Here is a 20095-nt window from a genome sequence, read left to right on the forward strand (position 1 = left end):
CTCTGTCCGTCCGTCCGTCCGTCACTCTCTGTCCGTCCGTCCGTCCGTCACTCTCTGTCCGTCCGTCCGTCTGTCACTCTCTGTCCGTCCGTCCGTCTGTCACTCTCTGTCCGTCTCTCTCGCCGTCTCTCTCTCTCTGGCCTTACTGAGTCAGTAGGAACATTAGCCCGAACTATTTAGGAGGGGATATCACACCTGGCACAAATGACTGCCTAGTTCTGTGTTTCCCACTGAGGGGTGCCCTATACCTGCGCCCAGAAGGGAGTAGTTCAAAGTCTGGGTACAGGGGGTGGCTTGGGTCTAAAATGATTGTGTGAGCCTTGTGGAGGGCTCTGACTTAAAGATCTCATCCAGGCCTGTCTGTTTGACTCCAAGTACCTTGCTTGCTGTGGTGATAATCCTTCTCAGCATATTTCTCTGGCTGACAGTGGCATTGCCAAACCAACAAACAATACAAAAAGTTAAAATACTCTCAATGAAAGAGATAGTCAGTATCAGTATAGTACAGTCTACATTAAAAGATCCCAGCTTTTTGAGAAAGTACAGTCTCTGTTGGCTCTTTTTGTAGATCAGATCTGTACATTTACTCCACTGAAGCTTATTGTCCAAGAGGACACCCAGATATTTTTATTCCTCTACAATCTCTATGTTCTGACCTCTGATAGATGTTGCAGAGGTAGGTGTTGTACGCTTCCTGAAGTCTATGCACATCTTTTTGGTCTTGTTGGTATTGAGAACCAAGTGTGATTCCCCACAGCACTCTACAGTCATCTAGGACCAGGTCATGATGTTCTTCTCTGATGACACTCTCTCTGTCTGTCCGTCTCGCTCTCTCCCCGTCTGTCCGTCTCGCTCTCTCCCCGCCTGTCCGTCTCGCTCTCTCCCCGCCTGTCCGTCTCTCTCTCTCCCCGCCTGTCCGTCTCTCTCTCTCCCCGCCTGTCCGTCTCTCTCTCTCCCCGCCTGTCCGTCTCTCTCTCTCTCTCCCCGCCTGTCCGTCTCTCTCTCTCCCCGCCTGTCCGTCTCTCTCTCTCCCCGCCTGTCCGTCTCTCTCTCTCCCCGCCTGTCTGTCTCTCTCTCTCCCCGCCTGTCCGTCTCTCTCTCTCCCCGCCTGTCCGTCTCTCTCTCTCCCCCCCTGAGACGGCTCTCTCCCTCTCCGTCTGTCCGTCTCTCTCTCCCTCTCCGTCTGTCCGTCTCTCTCTAACTCCGTCTGTCTGTCTCTCTCTAACTCCGTCTGTCTGTCTGTCTCTAACTCCGTCTGTCTGTCTGTCTCTCTCTAAGTCCATCTGTCTGTCTCTCAATTCAATTCAATTCAATTCGCTTTATTGGCATGACGTAACAATATACATATTGCCAAAGCTTATTTTGGATATTTACAATATAAAAATAAATAAAAATGAGAATCAAAAATTGTCAACGGGACAACAGTAACAACAATAACCAAGGGTCAAAATAACCATACATTCAACAATAACAATAATCATACAGTAGAGGACATGTGCAGGTTTATTGGTCTGTCAGACACTGTCCCTCAACTTATGGCAGGCAGCAATGTAGTGCGCTGCCAACATAACAGCTCTCTGTGTCCTCCCCCAACAGGATGGGTAGCCTATCCTCATCAGAGAGGTCTTTGAAACCTTGAATAAGGGTATCAAATTTGGGGAAATGACACTCTCTAATTGTTTTATATTTTTGACATTTTGTCAGGAAATGCAGCTCCGTCTCATATTCTGCTGTTGTGCAGTGGTTGCACAGACTTTCCTCTACAGTGAGCCAGGTTTTCCTGTGTCTACCCTTCTCAATGGCAAGGCTGTGCTCACTGAGCCTGTACTTTGTCAAGGTTTTTCTAAGGTTTTGATCAGTAACCATGGTCAAATATTTAGCCATAGTGTGTCCGTCTGTCTGTCTCTCTCTAACTCCATCTGTCTGTCTCTCTCCCTCTCCGTCTGTCCGTCTCCCTCTCTCCCTCTCCGTCTGTCCGTCTCCCTCTCTCCCTCTCCGTCTGTCCGTCTGTCTCTCTCCCTCTCCGTCTGTCTCTCTCCCTCTCCGTCTGTCTCTCTCCCTCTCCGTCTGTCTCTCTCCCTCTCCGTCTGTCCGTCTGTCTCTCTCTCTCTCCCTCTCTCTCCGTCTCTCTCTCCCTCTCCCTCTGCGTCTCTCTCTCCCTCTCCGTCTCCCTCTCCCTCTCCGTCTCCCTCTCCCTCTCCCTCTCTCTCTCTCTCTCCCCGTCTCCCTCTCTCTCTCCCCGTCTCCCTCTCTCTCTCCCCTCTCCCTCCCTCTCCCCGTCTCCCTCCCTCTCCCCGTCTCCCCTCCCTCTCCCCGTCTCTCTCCCTCCCCGTCTCTCTCCCTCTCCCCGTCTCTCTCCCTCTCTCTCCCGTCTCCCTCTCTCTCTCTCTCTTTTCTCCTCTCTCTCTCTCCCGTCTCCCTCTCTCTCTCTCCCCGTCTCCCTCTCTCTCTCCCCGTCTCCCTCTCCCCGTCTCCCTCTCTCTCCTCTCCCGTCTCCCTCCCTCTCTCCCCCCGTCTCCCTCTCTCTCTCTCTCCCCCGTCTCCCTCTCTCTCTCTTCTCCCCGTCTCCCTCTCTCTCTCTCCCCTCTCTCTCCCTCTCTCTCCCCCGTCTCCCTCTCTCTCTCTCTCCCCGTCTCCCTCTCTCTCTCTCCCCGTCTCCCTCTCTCTCTCTCCCCGTCTCCCTCTCTCTCTCTCCCCCGTCTCCCTCTCTCTCTCCTTTCCCCGTCTCCCCGTCTCTCTCTCTTTTCCCCGTCTCCCTCTCTCTCTCCCCGTCTCCTCTCTCTCTCTCCCCGTCTCCTCTCTCTCTCTCTCCCCGTCTCCCTCTCTCTCTCTCCCCGTTCTCCCTCTCTCTCTCCCCGGTCTCCCTCTCTCTCCCCGTCTCCCTCTCTCTCCCCGTCTCCCTCTCTCCCTCTCTCTCTCTCTGTCTGTCTGTCTCCCCGTCTCCCTCTCTCTCTCTCCCCGTGTCTCCCTCTCTCTCTCCCTGTCTCCCTCTCTCTCTCCCCGTCTCCCTCTCTCTCTCCCCGTCTCCCTCTCTCTCCCCGTCTCCCTCTCTCTCCCCGTCTCCCTCTCTCTCCCCGTCTCTCTCTCCCTCTCTCTCTCTCTGTCTGTCTGTCTCCCCGTCTCCCTCTCTCTCTGTCTCCCCGTCTCCCTCTCCCTCTGTCTCCATCTGTCTCCCCCTCTCCCTCTCTCTCCCCCTCTCCCTCTCTCTCTCTGTCTGTCTGTCTCCCTCTCTCTCTCTCTCTCTCTCCCCGTCTGTCTCCCCGTCTCCCTCTCCCTCTCTGTCTCCCCGTCTGTCTCCCTCTCCGTCTGTCTCCCGTCTCCCTCTCTCTCCCCCTCTCCCTCTCTCTCTCCTTCTCTGTCTCCCCCTCTCCCCGTCTGTCTCTCTCTTTCCCCATCTGTCTCTCTCTTTCCCCGTCTGTCTGTCTCTATCTCTCCCTCTCTCTCTCTCCCCCCCGTCTGTCTCTCCCCCCGTCTGTCTCTCTCTCTCTCCCCGTCTGTCTCTCTCTCCCTCTCTCTCTCTCTCTCCCCCATCTGTCTCTCTCTCTCTCTCTCTCTCCCCCCGTCTGTCTCTCTCTCTCCCCGTCTGTCTCTCTCTCTCTCTCTCTCCCCCCATCTGTCTCTCTCGCTCTCTCCCCCCATCTGTCTCTCTCTCTCTCCCCCCATCTGTCTCTCTCTCCTACATCATGTATGGCTAATTCTTGTGGCTTTGTTGTGCTTAAATTGTTCCACATGTCCCAGAACTGATTTTGGTCAATTGCGTTTTCAATTTCATCAAGTGTCTTGTTGGTATAATTCAATTTCTTGCGTTTCAGTGTTTGTTTAAACTGTTTCAGAGTTTCAAAATATTGGTATCGTAGCTCTGGGTTGTTTTGCTGCTTATGTTTTTCGTTTGACATTTGTCTTAGGTGTTTTCTAATTGTTTTACATTCATTATCAAACCATTTGTCAGAAACATTTTGTTTTTTGTTTCTGATGTTGCATTTCTTTGGTTTTCTCACATTTGCTTTCGATGCTGCTTTTTGGAATATGCAGTTGATGTTTTGAGTAGCCGAATTGACACCATCTTTATTGTTTTGGTATTGTGAGTTATTGAAAAACTGTATAGAGTTCATCATTTCATTTGATTTCAACGTTTCAATGAATCTCTCTGCACTGTTTGGAGCCCATCTGTACGATTGGTTTATGTTGTAGAGTTTATTGGGCTGTTTTTTTTAATGAGTTTTGCCGGTTAATTTCTTCAGAAACACGTTGATCTGACTGTGATCTGACAATGGTGTCTGTGGTCTGACAGTGAATGCACTAATGGAGGAGGGGTCAATGTCAGTGATGGCATAATCGACTACACTTGTCCCAAGAGCTGAGCAGTAAGTAAACCGACCTAAAGAGTCCCCTCTGATTCTGCCATTAAGCATGTACAGGCCTAAGGCTCAACAGAGATGCACTAACTCCTTCCCATTTTTGTTCAGTATTTGGTCAGGACTGTTTCTATTATTTATAATAGGGCTACTGTACAAGGAGGGGTGTCCAAATATGTGGTGGTTACCTCCCACATCTGCGTAGTCAGGCTCAGAACCTGTTCTCGCATTGAAATCTCCACAAAGAAGCACTTTACCCTCTGCCTGAAATTTCATGATTTCTGTGTGGAGACTGTCGAAAAACTGATCATCATAATATGGTGAATCTGAAGGAGGAGCATAAGCTGCACATATGTATACATCATTGTCACAGTAGATTGTACCTTTGTTAAGTTTTAGCCAAATGTGACTGGTACCTTTTTTCATTTCATTCAGTGCTAAGTCCTGCTTATGCCAAATGATGATTCCACCTGAGTCTCGGCCCCGTTTAACATTTTTATGTTTGATGGTAGTAAACTTTCTCTATAGCCTGAGGGACACTGAGTATCTATGTCTCCACGACACCATGTTTCCAGTAGGATTATGATGTCCTGTCCCTTGATGTTTTTAATCAATTCTGGATTTGTTGTTTTATAACCAAAATGTGAAGAGTATAGGCCCTGGATATTCCAAGAGCTGATAGTTAATGATCTCATTTATAATAAGTGATATTCACTGGTTTGAGTAAAGTACATTGAAAAAAAAATTATAATAACATACATACATACATACATTACTATAATACCGGTGCCAATAAAATTAAGAATAGTTGTAAACAAATGAATAAGAATGGAATAAGATTTCACAAAAAATAAGTACAATGCAATCTGCAACCGTGTGTGTGTGTGTGTGTGTGTGTGTGTGTGTGTGTGTGTGTGTGTGTGTGTGTGAATTAAAGGGTCTGTCTAGCTCAGTAGTCTGCATATTAGTTGCAGTAGTTGGCGCACCTCTCCTATCTCTGATTGTTCTAGGTGTCTTTTGCCAGAGGTTGCCTCAGCATATGTAGGCTGATGATCTGAATGATACATGGTGTGGACTGCATCATGTGGTGTACTTCTCTGAAGGACAGTGTTCTGTCCGACCTTGGAGTAGTGATCAGAGCTGTGTTGTGTCAGGTCTAGTAGAGCTGTGTTGTGCCAGGTCTAGTAGAGCTGTGTTGTGCCAGGTCTAGTAGAGCTGTGTTGTGATGGGCCTGGTCTAGTATATCTCGATCTCTCTCTCTCTATCTCTCTCTCTCTCTCTGTCTCACCGTCTGTCTGTCTCCCTCCCTCCCTCTCACCGTCTGTCTCCCTCCCTCCCTCCCTCTCTCTGTGTCTCTCTGTCTCTCCATCTGTCTGTGTCTCTCTGTCTCGCCGTCTATCTGTGTCTCTCTCCGTCCGTCCCTCTCTCCGTCCGTCCGTCCGTCCCTCTCTCCGTCCGTCCCTCTCTCCGTCCGTCCGTCCCTCTTTCCGTCCGTCCGTCCCTCTCTCCGTCCGTCCGTCCCTCTCTCCGTCCGTCCGTCTCTCTCTCTCCGTCCGTATCTCTCTCTCCGTCCGTATCTCTCTCTCCGTCCGTATGTCTCTCTCTCTCTCCGTCCGTATGTCTCTCTCTCCGTCCGTATGTCCGTCTCTATCTGTCCGTCTCTGTCTCTCTAAGTCCATCCGTCTCTCTTTCTAAGTCCGTCTCTCTTTCTAAGTCCGTCTCTCTAAGTCTCTCTTTCTCTCTAAGTCTCTCTTTCTCTCTAAGTCTCTCTTTCTCTCTAAGTCTCTCTAAGTCTCTCTTTCTCTCTAAGTCTCTCTTTAAGTCCGTCTCTCTGTCTCTCTCCGTCTGTCCGTCTCTCTCTCTCCGTCTCTCTCTCTCCGTCCGTCCGTCCCTCTCTCCGTCCGTCCGTCCCTCTCTCCGTCCGTCCGTCCCTCTCTCCGTCCGTCCGTCCGTCCCTCTCTCCGTCCGTCCGTCTCTCTCTCCGTCCGTCCGTGTCTCTCTCTCTCCGTCCGTGTCTCTCTCTCCGTCCGTATGTCTGTCTCTCTAAGTCCGTCTGTCTCTCTTTCTAAGTCCGTCTGTCTGTCTCTCTTTCTAAGTCCGTCTGTCTCTCTTTCTAAGTCCGTCTGTCTCTCTCTCTCTCCGTGTCTCTCTCTCGTCCGTGTCTCTCTCTCCGTCCGTGTCTCTCTCTCCGTCCGTCCGTGTCTCTCTCTCCGTCCGTCCGTGTCTCTCTCTCCGTCCGTCTGTCTCTCTTTCTAAGTCCGTCTGTCTCTCTTTCTAAGTCCGTCTGTCTCTCTAAGTCCGTCTGTCTCTCTTTCTAAGTCCGTCTGTCTCTCTTTCTAAGTCCGTCTGTCTCTCTCTCTCCGTGTCTCTCTCTCGTCCGTGTCTCTCTCTCCGTCCGTGTCTCTCTCTCCGTCCGTGTCTCTCTCTCCGTCCGTGTCTCTCTCTCCGTCCGTGTCTCTCTCTCCGTCCGTGTCTCTCTCTCCGTCCGTGTCTCTCTCTCCAGTAACCGAAAGGTTGCAAGATCGAATCCCTGAGCTGACAAGGTAAAACATATGTTGTCCTGCCCCTGAACAAGGCAGTTAACCGACTGTTCCTGGGCCCACACTGTAGATAATCATTTGTTCTTAACTGACTTTCCTAGTTAAATAAAGGTTAAATAAAAAAAACACACACACACACACACACACACACACACAGTGGGGGAAAAAGTATTTGATCCCCTGCTGATTTTGTACGTTTGCCCACTGACAAAGAAATGATCAGTCTATAATTTTAATAGTAGGTTTATTTGAACAGTGAGAGACAGAATAACAACAAAAATATCCAGAAAAACGCATGTCAAAAATGTTATAAAATGATTTGCATTTTATTGAGGGAAATAAGTATTTGACCCCTCTGCAAAACATGACTTAGTACTCGGTGGCAAAACCCTTGTTGGCAATCACAGAGGTCAGACGTTTCTTGTAGTTGGCCACCAGGTTTGCACATATCTCAGGAGGAATTTTGTCCCACTCCTCTTTGCAGATCTTCTCCAAGTCATTAAGGTTTCGAGGCTGACGTTTGGCAACTCGAACCTTCAGCTCCCTCCACAGATTTTCTATGGGATTAAGGTCTGGAGACTGGCTAGGCCACTCCAGGACCTTAACTTCCCTGGGCTTGCGTCCCACCTAGTCAACAGCCAGTGGAATCGCGTGGTGCGAAATAAAAATACCTCAAATGCTATAACTTCAATTTCTCAAACATATGACTATTTTACACCATTTTAAAGACTCTCGATAATCTAACCACATTGTCCGATTTCAAAAAGGCTTTACAGCGAAAGCAAAACATTAGATTATGTCAGGAGAGTACCCTGCCAAAAATAATCACACAGCCATTTTCAAAGCAAGCATATATGTCACAAAAACAAAACCACAGCTAAATGCAGCACTAACCTTTGATGATCTTCATCAGATGACACTCATAAGACATTATGTTATACAATACATGCATGTTTTGTTCAATCAAGTTCATATCTATATCAAAAAACAGCTTTTTATATTAGCATGTGATGTTCAGAACTAGCATACCCACCGCAAACTTCCGGTGAATTTACTAAATTACTCACGATTAACGTTCACAAAATACATAACAATTATTTTAAGAATTATAGATACAGAACTCATTTATGCAATCGCGGTGTCAGATTTTAAAATAGTTTTTCGGTGAAAGCACATTTTGCAATATTCTGAGTACATAGCTCGGCCATCACAGGCTAGCTAATTTGACACCCACCAAGTTTAGTGAGCGCCAAACTCAGAATTACTATTAGAAAAATTGAATTACCTTTGCTGTTCTTCGTCAGAATGCACTCCCAGGATTTCTACTTCAACAACAAATGTTGTTTTGGTTCCAAATAATCCATTGTTATATTCAAATAGCTCTGTTTTGTTCGTGCGTTCAGGTCTCTATCCGAAGGGTGACGAGCGAGCGCATTTCGTGACAAAAAAATGCAAAATATTCCATTACCGTACTTCGAAGCATGTCAAACGCTGTTTAAAATCAATTTTTATGCTATTTTTCTCGTAAAAAAGCGATAATATTCCAACCAGGCGAAGTTGTATTCATTCAAAGGCTGAAAGAAAAAAATTGAGAATTCTCATGAACGCGCACCTCCAGTGTCACTGTTCCCAGGCTGACAAAATCTCCTGCTGTTCTTCGCCCAGAGACAGGAGACACGACATTCCACTTTCTGGCGCCTTCTGAGAGCCAATGGAAGCCTTAGAAAATGTCACGTTACAGCAGAGATGCTGTATTTTCGAAAGAGATGCAACAGAAGGACAGGAAATTGTCAGACAGGGCACTTCCTGTATGGAATCTTCTCAGGTTTTGGCCTGCCATATGAGTTCTGCTATACTCACAGACACCATTCAAACAGTTTTAGAAACTTTGGAGTGTTTTCTATCCAAATCTACTAATTATATGCATATTCTCATTTCTGGGCAAGAGTAGTAACCAGTTTAAATCGGGTAAATTTTTTATCCGGCCGTGCAAATACTGCCCCCTAGCCCCAACAGGTTAATGTGCTTCTTCTTGAGCCACTCCTTTGTTGCCTTGGCCGTGTGTTTTGGGTCATTGTCATGCTGGAATACCCATCCACAACCCATTTTCAATGCCCTGGCTGAGGGAAGGAGGTTCTCACCCAAGATTTGACGGTGCATGGCCCCGTCCATCGTCCCTTTGATGCGGTGAAATTGTCCAGTCCCCTTAGCAGAAAAACACCCCCAAAGCATAATGTTTCCATCTCCATGGTTGACGGTGGAGATGATGTTCTTGGAGTCATAGGCAGCATTCCTCCTCCAAACACGGCGAGTTGAGTTGATGTCAAAGAGCTCCATTTTGGTCTCATCTGACCACAACACTTTCACCAGTTGTCCTCTGAATCATTCAGATGTTCATTGGCAAACTTCAGACGGGCATGTATATGTATTCTTGAGCAGGGGGACCTTGCGGGCGCTGCAGGATTTCAGTCCTTCACGGCGTAGTGTGTTACCAATTGTTTTCTTGGTGACTATGGTCCCAGCTGCCTTGAGATCATTGACAAGATCCTCCCGTGTAGTTCTGGGCTGATTCTTCACCGTTCTCATGATCATTGCAACTCCACGAGGTGAGATCTTGCATGGAGCCCCAGGCCGAGGGATATTGACAGTTCTTTTGTGTTTCTTCCATTTGCGAATAATCGCACCAAATGTTGTCACCTTCTCACCAAGCTGCTTGGCGGTGGTCTTGTAGCCCATTCCAGCCTTGTGTAGGTCTACAATCTTGTCCCTGACATCCTTGGAGAGCTCTTTGGTCTTGGCCATGGTGGAGAATTTGGAATCTGATTGATTGATTGCTTCTGTGGACAGGTGTCTTTTTGTACAGGTAATAAGCTGCGGTTAGGAGCACTCCCTTTAAGAGTGTGCTCCTAATCTCAGCTCATTACCTGTATAAAAGACACCTGGGAGCCAGAAATCTTTCTGATTGAGAGGGGGTCAAATACTTACTTCCCTCATTAAAATGCAAATCAATTTATAACATTTCTGACATGCGTTTTTCTGGATATTTTTGTTGTTATTCGGTCTCTCACTGTTCAAATAAACCTACCATTAAAATTATAGACTGATCCTTTCTTTGTCAGTGAGCAAACGTACAAAATCAGCAGGGGATCAAATATTTTGTCCCCCACGTACGTACAGTGGGGGACAAAATATTTACATACATACATACATACATACATACATACATACATACATACATACATACATACATACATACATACATACATACATACATACATACATACATACATACATACATACATACATACATACATACATCACACACATATATATATATATATAAAATAGGAATACGTTCAAACCTCAAAATGTTTCATCTTCATTTTGGACACCCTGAACACAAAACAGTTTTTCTATCATCCCAAGAAAGACATGTCATTGCGAAACATGTTGCCAAAATGATGTGGGTCGTGGGATTAATTTTGATGCACCATTCATTGACCGTTCCACCTCTGCGAGAACAGGTTACCAAACCGACGTACTGTGGTCAGATTAGCCTGCCACAGTTGTCAGGTGAGGTCCAAACAGTTGCTCAGCCAGGTCCAGACACAGGGGCGCTCTCTCTCCTTCCCTCCCTCCCTCCCTCCCTCCCTCCCTCCTTCCTGTGTATTTTAGCCACCTTGAAGCCATAGAATAGCCACAGCCCAGTTTTATCCAATCTGTTTCATAGCTCTCTAATGTCCCTTTATAAAGGACTGGAAAGGTCAGGCTATCAACATTCAACATTTTTGTGAGTAAAAAAAAATACAGAAAACATTACACATGTTGAATGTGTCCAGTGATAACGCTCATTTCACTGCCTTTTCTACCACATCTCATACCTGCTGTTACAGTCAATGGAGAATGACAGTGGATAGTGTGAGTGCATAGTGTGAGCATCAAGGGATGACATTATGGTAACCACAGCCTTAGACAAGGTGATAAATGCGCAGGATGGAGGAACTTTTCTGCCAATTTATAATGTGTTCAGCCGCCGGGATGTATTCTACCACTGAGATGTGTTCTGTGTAGACTAGCTGAGTAGCTGGAAACTGTAATACCGCAGAAAGGAGCTGAGCAGATGCACTGGAGAGGAGAGAGAGCGAGAGAGAGAGGAGCTAGTCTACTGTACAGATTTGGGTTATCTGGCTCTCTAGGATAATTATATCCTATTATTATATTATTTATTTCTCATCAGTGATGCAGCAGAGAGAGAGGGGGAGAGGAAGAGAGATAGAAAGAGGGGAGAGAGTGAGAAAAGGGGGGAGGAAGAAAGATAGAAATAGAGGGTAGAGAGAGGAAGAGAGATAGAAAGAGGGGAGAGAGAGTGAGAAAAGGGGGGAGGAAGAAAGATAGAAATAGAGGGTAGAGAGAGGAAGAGAGATAGAAAGAGGGGAGAGAGAGTGAGAAAAGGGGGGAGGAAGAAAGATAGAAATAGAGGGTAGAGAAAGAGAGACTACTGTACAGGTAATTTTGGGGTTCTCTGTCTGTCTGGTTAACTTCACTCTCTCCCACTGCTGAAACTGGATCCCTCTCCTCTCCTCCCCTGGAACTCTATTCTGTTACTGCCCATGAAGGGTTGATTTAAACACCACTAATTAAATAGGACTGGAGCTCTGATGAGATATTCAATCAGCCCAAATTCTCCCCCTGTCGCTAATTGTATCCTCTTTAATGGCTTCTGCATTGAGTTACAGGGCCCGGAGCTAAGGATGACATTTTAACTGTCCTTCGGGGGCCATGTACCTATTAGTAACGAATGCTACTAGGCTGATCCAGCACAGTAGCAGATGGACATGGCTATGACGGTCTTCTGTTCTGCTCTCTTCTCTGATTTGCTAACATTTATTGTCTGTGAGTGGATTGGCTGTAGACTGAGCATGTAAGCTTGTTAGAGCAGTGTAGTGAGCTGGCTGTCATGGCCTGCGTCCCAAATGGCATCCTATTCATGCCCATATGGCTCTTGTCAATAGTGCAGTAGGGAATATGGTTTCATGTGGGATGCATCCATAGTGTCTGTGGACAGCACTCCAGTTAAGATTAAGGCCAGGCACCATACCCTCATAGGGTACTTTTCTTTCTCAACTTAATCATATCACAATCAACTTTTTTACCAGTTGAATGTAGAACCAAATATAAGAACTTTTTGAATAAAACAATCCAAAATATTTTATACAAATCTGCAAATGAGGTGATATCTCAAAATATGCACATATTCACATATTGCGGCAAAAAAAAATGTGAACATTGGATGAAGTCAGCCTAAATATTTTGGTTTCACTTTGTTAAGTCACTCCAGGACATTCTACCTGTAAAATCCTAAAGATGTACGTAAAATGCATTTTTGCCACGTTTTTCCTATGTGGCAAAATGTACAACATTTCAACATATCCCTCTGTGCAAGTCGGGAGAATATATCTAAGGATAACCACACAACATTTGGTGAATGGAGATGCTTCAGAAGCTGAGAAAAAATGTTGGCGTGTGGGAAGAGTCTGACTTTCAGGAAATGGCAGTTAAAGACAAGTACACAGAATTTAGACTAGCAAACAACTATTTAGACCCAATCACCATCTCTTCAAAGTAAGTTACTAAATATAGACCAATTTGTAACACTCTCTATGAAATGGGCTTTTAAATTATGTGTAATTTAATGTAATGAGCTTTGAAATTATTGATGTATGTACATTTCTAAGTGGTTAACATTCATTAAAATGTTGAGGACAGTAGTATGATAAACTAAAGAAAATAAACATTTTCATCAAGTTTTGAACTTTTTATGTTAACTTTTTGAAAATACTAATATTAATGGACCAAAAAAACAACAAATCTCAAAATGGATGAGTAGAAGCAAAAAAGTCATTTCAGCCTGTGGTGCCTGGCCTTAAGTGAAGGGGATTGCTGCAGCATACGAGACCCCCTCATCCCCATTATGTATGCACTCCCTGAACTAATATGTAAGCATGAATGCTCACACACTATGTCCTTTCAAAGAAAGTAAATGAAAACAATGAAAAACCATGCTCTAAAACAATCTCAGAATTTCTTAATTGACTCTTTGTAATTCCATTGCTAAGTAACTACAAAGGTTATTCCAGGTTTTAATATATTAAATATGCATATATTCCCGCCCTGCTTGCTATATGTCAAATCTGCTTTGCTTCTCATCTGAATGATCTCATCTCCACAAAATGAAAGAGCATTCAATTATCTAACTCAGCTATTTTTCACTGGATTATGCTGATATCAGAGGCTTGTGACGTTATGAGATATAAAAAAACTTGCTCATTGTGGGATGTTCAAGGCTGAGAGAAACTGGAATATGCTGCATCTCCGAGACTCATTATCTGTAGTTTCAGTCATAGGCCAATGCCCCTCCATATCTGGTTGCTTAGAGAAAATGTAGTGGATGTAAATACTCAGTGTGCATCCCAAATTTGCACCCTATTCCCTATATATTGCACTACTTTTGAACAGGCCAGACATTTCTCACTGATAAAACACTTTCCATCAACGTAAACATACAGTATCAATCAAAAGTTTGGACACACCTACTCATTCAAGGGTTTTTCTTTCTTAACTACTTTTCTACTATGTAGAAAATTGTAACACATCACAACTATGAAATAACACACATGGAATCATGTAGTAACCCAAAAAAGTGTTAAACAAATCAAAATATTCTTCAAAGTAACCACCCTTCGCCTTGACGACAGCTTGCACACTCTGAGCATTCTCTCAACCAGCTTCATGAGGTAGTCACCTGGAATGCATTTCAATTAACAGGTGTGCCTTGTAGAAAGTTAATTTGTGGAATTTCTTTCCTTCTTAATGTGTTTGAGCCAATCACTTGTGCTGTGAAAAGGTAGGATGGTATACAGAAGATAGCCCTATTTGGTAAAAGACCAAGTCCATATTATGGCAAGAAAAGCTCAAATAAGCAAAGAGAAATGACAGTCCATCATTACTTTAAGACATGAAGGTCAGTCAATGCAGAACATTTCAAGAACTTTGAACGTTTCTTCAAGTGCAGTCACAAAAACTATCAAGAGCTATGATTAAACTGACCCTGCTGAGGATCACCACAGGAAAGGAAGACCCAGAGTTACCTCTGCTGCAGAGGATAAGTTTATTAGAATGAACTGCACCTCAGATCTTAACATCAACTGTTCAGAAGAGACTGCGTGAATCAGGCCTTCATGGTCGAATTGCTGCAAAGAAACCCCTACTAAAGGACACCAATAATAATAAGAGACTTGCTTGGGCCAAGAAACACGAGCAATGGACATTAGACCGGTGGAAATCTATCTGTTGGTCGGATGAGTCCAAATTTGTGATTTTTGGTTCCAACCGCTGTGTCTTTGTGAGACACAGAGTAGGTGAGCGGATTATCGCCACATGTGTAGTTCCCACCATGAAGCATGGAGAAGGAGGTGTGATGGTGTGGGGGGGCTTTACTGGTGACACTGTCTGTGATTTATTTAGAATTCAAGGCACACTTAACCAGCATGGCTACCACAGCATTCTTCAGAGATACGACATCCCATTTGGTTTGCGCTTTGTGGGACTATCATTTATTTTTCAACAGGACAATGACCTAACACACCTCCAGGCTGTGTAAGGGCTATTTGACCAAGAAGGAGAATGATGGAGTACTTCCGCAATCACCTAACCTCAACCCAATTGAGATGGTTTGGGATGAGTTGGACAGCAGAGTGAAGGAAAAGCAGCCAACAAGTGCTCAGCATATGTGGGAACTCCTTCAAGACTGTTGGAAAAGCATTCCAGGTGAAGCTGGTTAAGAGAATGCCAAGAGTGTGCAAAGCTGTCATCAAGGCAGAGGGTGGCCATTTTGAATAATCTAAAATATATTGATTTGTTTAACACTTTTTTGGTTACTACATGATACCATATTTTCTGAATATTTTTATTTAACCCTTATTTTACCATGCAAGTTAACAGAGAACACATTCTCAATAACAACCGGGGGAAGATTAGGTGGCCATGATGGTATGAAGGCCAGATTGGGAATTTAGCCAGGACACCAGGGTTAACACCCCTACTCTTACAATAAGTGCTATGGGATCTTTAGTGACCACAGAGAGTCAAGACACCTGTTTAACGTCCCATCCAAAAGGTGCACCCTACACAAGGCAATGTCCACAATCACTGCCCTGGGGAATTGGGATATTTTTTTAGACTTTAGACGAGAGGAAAGGGTGCATCCTACTTGCCCTTCAACACCACTTCCAGCAGCATCTGGTCTCCCATCCAGGGACCAACCAGGACCAACCCTGCTTAGCTTCAGAAGCAAGCCAGCAGTGGGATGCAGGGTGGTATGCTGCTGGTTGCTATTTTAAAGTTTTGATATCTTCAGTATTATTCTACAATGTAGAAAATAGTAAAAATAAAGAATGAGTAGGTGTGTCCAAACTTTTGACTGGTGCTGTACCTCTCCTTCACGGTTCTGATTTCATTAAATCTATGATTCAAGCAATTATACGGTTGAAAATATATCATACATTTTAGACAATACAAACCCAGCCAAAATCCCAGCCTTAACTACACTGGATGACACAGAACATCAACCTTAGCTATGAAAGGTGGACCAGTGCAGTTTTCCAGTCTGGTGTGTTGCTCAGTGATGCAGCATCACAGACTCAGAGCATGAGAGCACAGCTTTCACTGCTAACACAGAGAATACACTGATTACAGAGGCCGTCGATCCACAATACACAACAGCATGGGAGCTTTGATCTTGAAAGCAGCTGAAAAGGTAAAATAGAGCCGTAGAAAACAAATATTTGCCCCAGCTACCTCCAGCAACCTATTCCCCTGGATGCCATTTTTGGAGGCTGTTTATTTTGTTCATGTAGGGAAATGAATAACTACTAATCCCCCTATCGAGGATTGCATGCACGCTACAGTGGGTAATACATTTTACTGGTCTGCATGGTGTATTTTATATATATATATATCTCTTGGGTGTTTTGATATTTATGTAAACTCGTAGTCATCAAAGAGAACTCACTATTTGAGAAATCCAACAGCAAAGTTATTGCTCAAAACCACTGAACATAGGACATGTTTTTACCTAAAGCATTGAAGTTGGATCAACAAGGCATCTCAAATAGATGAATTCCCATGTAAATGGACAATACAGTTATGGTATCTTATAGTATAGAACTGTAGCTAAATCTACTGGTCTCAAAGTCAAAGTGGGATATCTAATATATTTTTAGCCACCTGGGGAGACAAGTAGCCTAGTGGTTAGAGCGTTGGGCCAGTAACCAAAAGGTTGCTAGATCAAATCCCTGAGCAGACAAGGTAAAAATCTTGTCTGCCCCTGAACAAGGCAGTTAACCCACTGTTCCTAGGCCATCATTGTAAATAAGAATTTGTTCTTAACTGACTTGCCTAGTTAAATAAAGGTTAAATAAAAAAAATAGACCCTCTACCACATGGTTTCCCAAATTAGGTCCTGGTCCTACAGAGAGATGGACCTGGAGAAGACTCCCCTAAGCAAGCTGGTCCTGGGGCTCTGTTCACAAACAGGCCCCAGGACAGCAACACCATTAGACCCAAACAAATCCTGAGAGAACAAAAAAAATATGACTTGACACATTGGAAATAATTAACCAAAAAAACTGATCAAACTTGAATTCTAAAACAGAGAGTACACAGTGGCAGAATACCTGACCCAAAAGTAAGGAAAGCTTTGACTATCTACAGACTCCGTGAGCATAGCCTTGCTATTGAGAGAGGCAGATCTGTCTCTCAAGAGAAGATGGGCTATGCGCACACTGCCCACAAAATTAAGTGGAAACTGAGTTGCACTTATTAACCTCCTGCCAAATGTATGACGACATATTTCCCTCAGATTACACAAAGAATTAGAAAACAAATCCAATTTTGATAAACTCCCGTATCTGTTGGGTGAAATACCAGTTTGCCATCACAGCAACAAGATTTGTGACCTGGTGCCACAAGAAAATGACAACCAGTGAAGAACAACCACCATTATAAATACAACCAATATTTATTTTCCCTTTTGTACTATTTGCACATCGTTACAACACTGTATATAGACATAATATAACATTTGTAATTTATTATTTTGGAACTTTTGAGTGTGATGTTTACTGTTCATTATTTCACTTTTATTTATTATATATTTCACTTGCTTTGGCAATGTAAACATATGTTTCCTATGCCAATAAAGCCCTTAAATTGAAATTGAATTGAGACAGACAGACAGACAGACAGACCAGACCAGACCAGACCAGACCCGACCAGATGGAATGAAGGAAGGAAGGCAGAGAGAAAGACAGAGAGAAAGAGAGTGTGAGACAGAGAGGAGGAGAAAGGGGAGGCGAGAGAGAAAGGGAGTGAAAGACAAACACAAACATAGAAAAGAGAGGAGGAGGAGAGAGAGGGATAGAGCTCTTTCCCTAGAGGAGTCCTCATCAGGTCCAGAGGAGAAGATCTCCTTGACTGATAGCTGGCAGACAGACTAATCACAGTTGAGACCTGAGTCTGAGGCTCTTCTCCTGACTGATCTACACACTCCCAATCTGACACTACTGCAATGGCCCTGTTCTCACCGCCACCATCTCCCCACAACACCAATGGATCTCAACATCAAAAGCCCAGCATACGCACATTGATATGATAATATTACATAAACCCTTATTTCACAGAAGTATGATACTGTAGCCACTGTGCAGAAAGCTGATGAGACACAAATGCTGCAGGTTTTATCCTTATGCAGAACAGAAAGCACACCTGCAAATAGCTTGTCTGTTTGTCTCTGTTTCTTTGTCTTGGCTCAGTGAAAGCTTTGAGCACGCTAGCAAGCACAAACCCAATTGTGCACCACCAAGAAGGACAAGAAGGAAGACTTTAAGCACAAGCATCACAACCCACACATATCCAGTGTGGCTCAGTTGGTAGAGCATGGTGCTTGCAAAGCCAGGGTTGTGAGTTCGATTCCCACGGGGAACCAGTATGGAGAAGAAAAAAAGTATGAAATGTATGCACGTAAGTCGCTCTGGATAAATGACTCAAATGTATCAACCGGTGTCTGATTGCAGAACATAATTACAGGTGTCAAAATACCATTTACATAGGAGACATGTTGCACCCTATTCACTTAATAGTTCACTACTTCTGACCAAAGCCCACTACGACATCAATTCAATGTCTATTCCACGTTGGTTCAACATCATTTCATTGAAATGACGTGGAAACAATGTTGATACAACCGGTTTGCACCCAGTGGGTAGGGTGCCATTTGGGATACAGTCTAAATGTGCTCTTTTCACTTAACAGAAAACTGCTCTGCTCTGACAACATGTGGCTTTCAGTTCATTGTCACTTCCACGTCGGTTGGTTCAGCCAAGCAGAAATGTGTTACTACATATCTATTCATCACTCTGACAAGAGGCAAGAAGGTCAAGACACAGGGGTAGGAATCAATAACAGGAATGTCCATTAAGACAGAAAGGTTTAACACTCCTCTGACTGTCAGTGAGTGCATCGAAGGCAGAGATGATATGAGTTCCTATCTATAGGGCCATTCATTTTTCAAAAACTTCCACTCTGTTATCCAATTCTTACTATTGTAAAAGTGTGAAATCACATATGATAGTGAGATGTATAATGGACACTACTACACTCTTAGAAAAAAGGGTTCCAAAAGGTAAAACCCTCTGAACCAAAAAGGTTCTACCTGGAGCCAAAAAGTGTTCTTCAAACGGTTCACTTATGGGGACAGCTGAAGAACCCTTTTAGGTTGTATATAGCACCTTTGTGTAGAGGCAGTGTCGTACTCACATTGTCTGTTCTGAGTTTCTTAGCTGGGCAGCCTCCATCCACGGGATGTAGCATGTAATACAGCCGTACTTTATTGGCATGTTTCCGACTCTAGAAAGGAAAAAAGGGGAGATAAAACACAATGAAGGTTAGAAACATCATGAAAAGACCATCATTCATGTTTTTCTTCATATGAACCCCCCCCCCCAAAGCTTTCACACGAATTGCATGTCTAGATTAAAGACATATTAAATGTTTATATTGCATGTATTGAATGTCTTCCAAAAGCAGTGCCATACTGCGCATCTGAGAACTGTGTGGTTGAATGATTCAGACTTACTAAGAGATTGTATTATGGAAAGAAAAACCTGGTGACTGACCGAATGGCACACTATACCCTACATAGAGTCCTATGGGCCCTCAAAAGTAGAGAATTTATATAGAGAATTTATATAGAGACTATCTAGAGAATTTATACAGTGCCTTCGGAAAGTATTCAGACCCTTTGACTTTTTCCACAATTTGTTATGTTACAGCCTTATTCTAAAATCTATTAAATAAAACATTTTTCCTCAGCAATCTACACACAATACCCTATAATTACCAAGTGAAAACAAATTATTGCAAATGTATTACAAATAAAAAACAGAAACCATATTTACATAAATATTCAGACTCAAAATTGAGCTCAGGTGCATCCTGTTTCCATTGACCATCCTTGAGATGTTTAAACAACTTGATTGGAGTCCACCTGTGGTAAATTCAATTAATTGGACATGATTTGGAAAGGCGAACACCTGTCTTTATAACATTCCCCCAGTTGACAGTGTATGTCAGAGCAAACAGCAAGCCATGAGGTCGAAGGAATTGTCCATAGAACTCAGAGACAGGATTGTGTCAAGGCACAGATCTGGGGAAGAGTACCAAAACATTTCTGCTGCGTTAAAGGTCCACAAGAACACAGTGGCCTCCATCATTCTTAAAATGGAAGAAGTTCGGAACCACCAAGACTCTTCCTAGAGCTGGCCGCCCGGCCAAACTGAGCAATCGGTGTAGAAGGGCCTTGGTTAGGGAGGTGACCAAGAACCTGATGGTCACTCTGACAGAGCTCTAGAGTTCCTCTGTGGAGATGGAACAACCTTCCAGAAGATAACCATCTCTGCAGCACTCCATGAATCAGGTCTTTATGGTAGAGTTGCCAGACAGAAGCCCCTCCTCAGTAAAAGGCACATGACAGCCCGCTTGGAGTTTGCCAAAAGGCACCTAAAGACTCTCAGACCATGAGAAACAAGATTCTCTGGTCTGATGAAACCAAGATTGAACCCTATGGCCTGAATGCCAAGGGTC

The 20095-nt window shown here is 44.2% G+C and overlaps 1 protein-coding gene across 2 annotated transcripts in view; it reads right to left on the reverse strand.

The window, feature by feature from the left end:
• Positions 1 to 20095, reverse strand: part of LOC115200383 (zinc finger matrin-type protein 4-like) — a 201906-nt gene that overhangs the window by 94826 nt on the left and 86985 nt on the right. For both annotated transcript variants that reach the window (XM_029763411.1, XM_029763410.1), the window contains exon 3: positions 18770 to 18859. In XM_029763411.1, the coding sequence (XP_029619271.1) occupies positions 18770 to 18859 (90 nt within the window). The remainder of the gene's footprint in view (positions 1 to 18769; positions 18860 to 20095) is intronic.

Source organism: Salmo trutta, chromosome 9 (genome assembly GCF_901001165.1).
Source record: "Salmo trutta chromosome 9, fSalTru1.1, whole genome shotgun sequence".
Taxonomy (NCBI): domain Eukaryota; kingdom Metazoa; phylum Chordata; class Actinopteri; order Salmoniformes; family Salmonidae; genus Salmo; species Salmo trutta.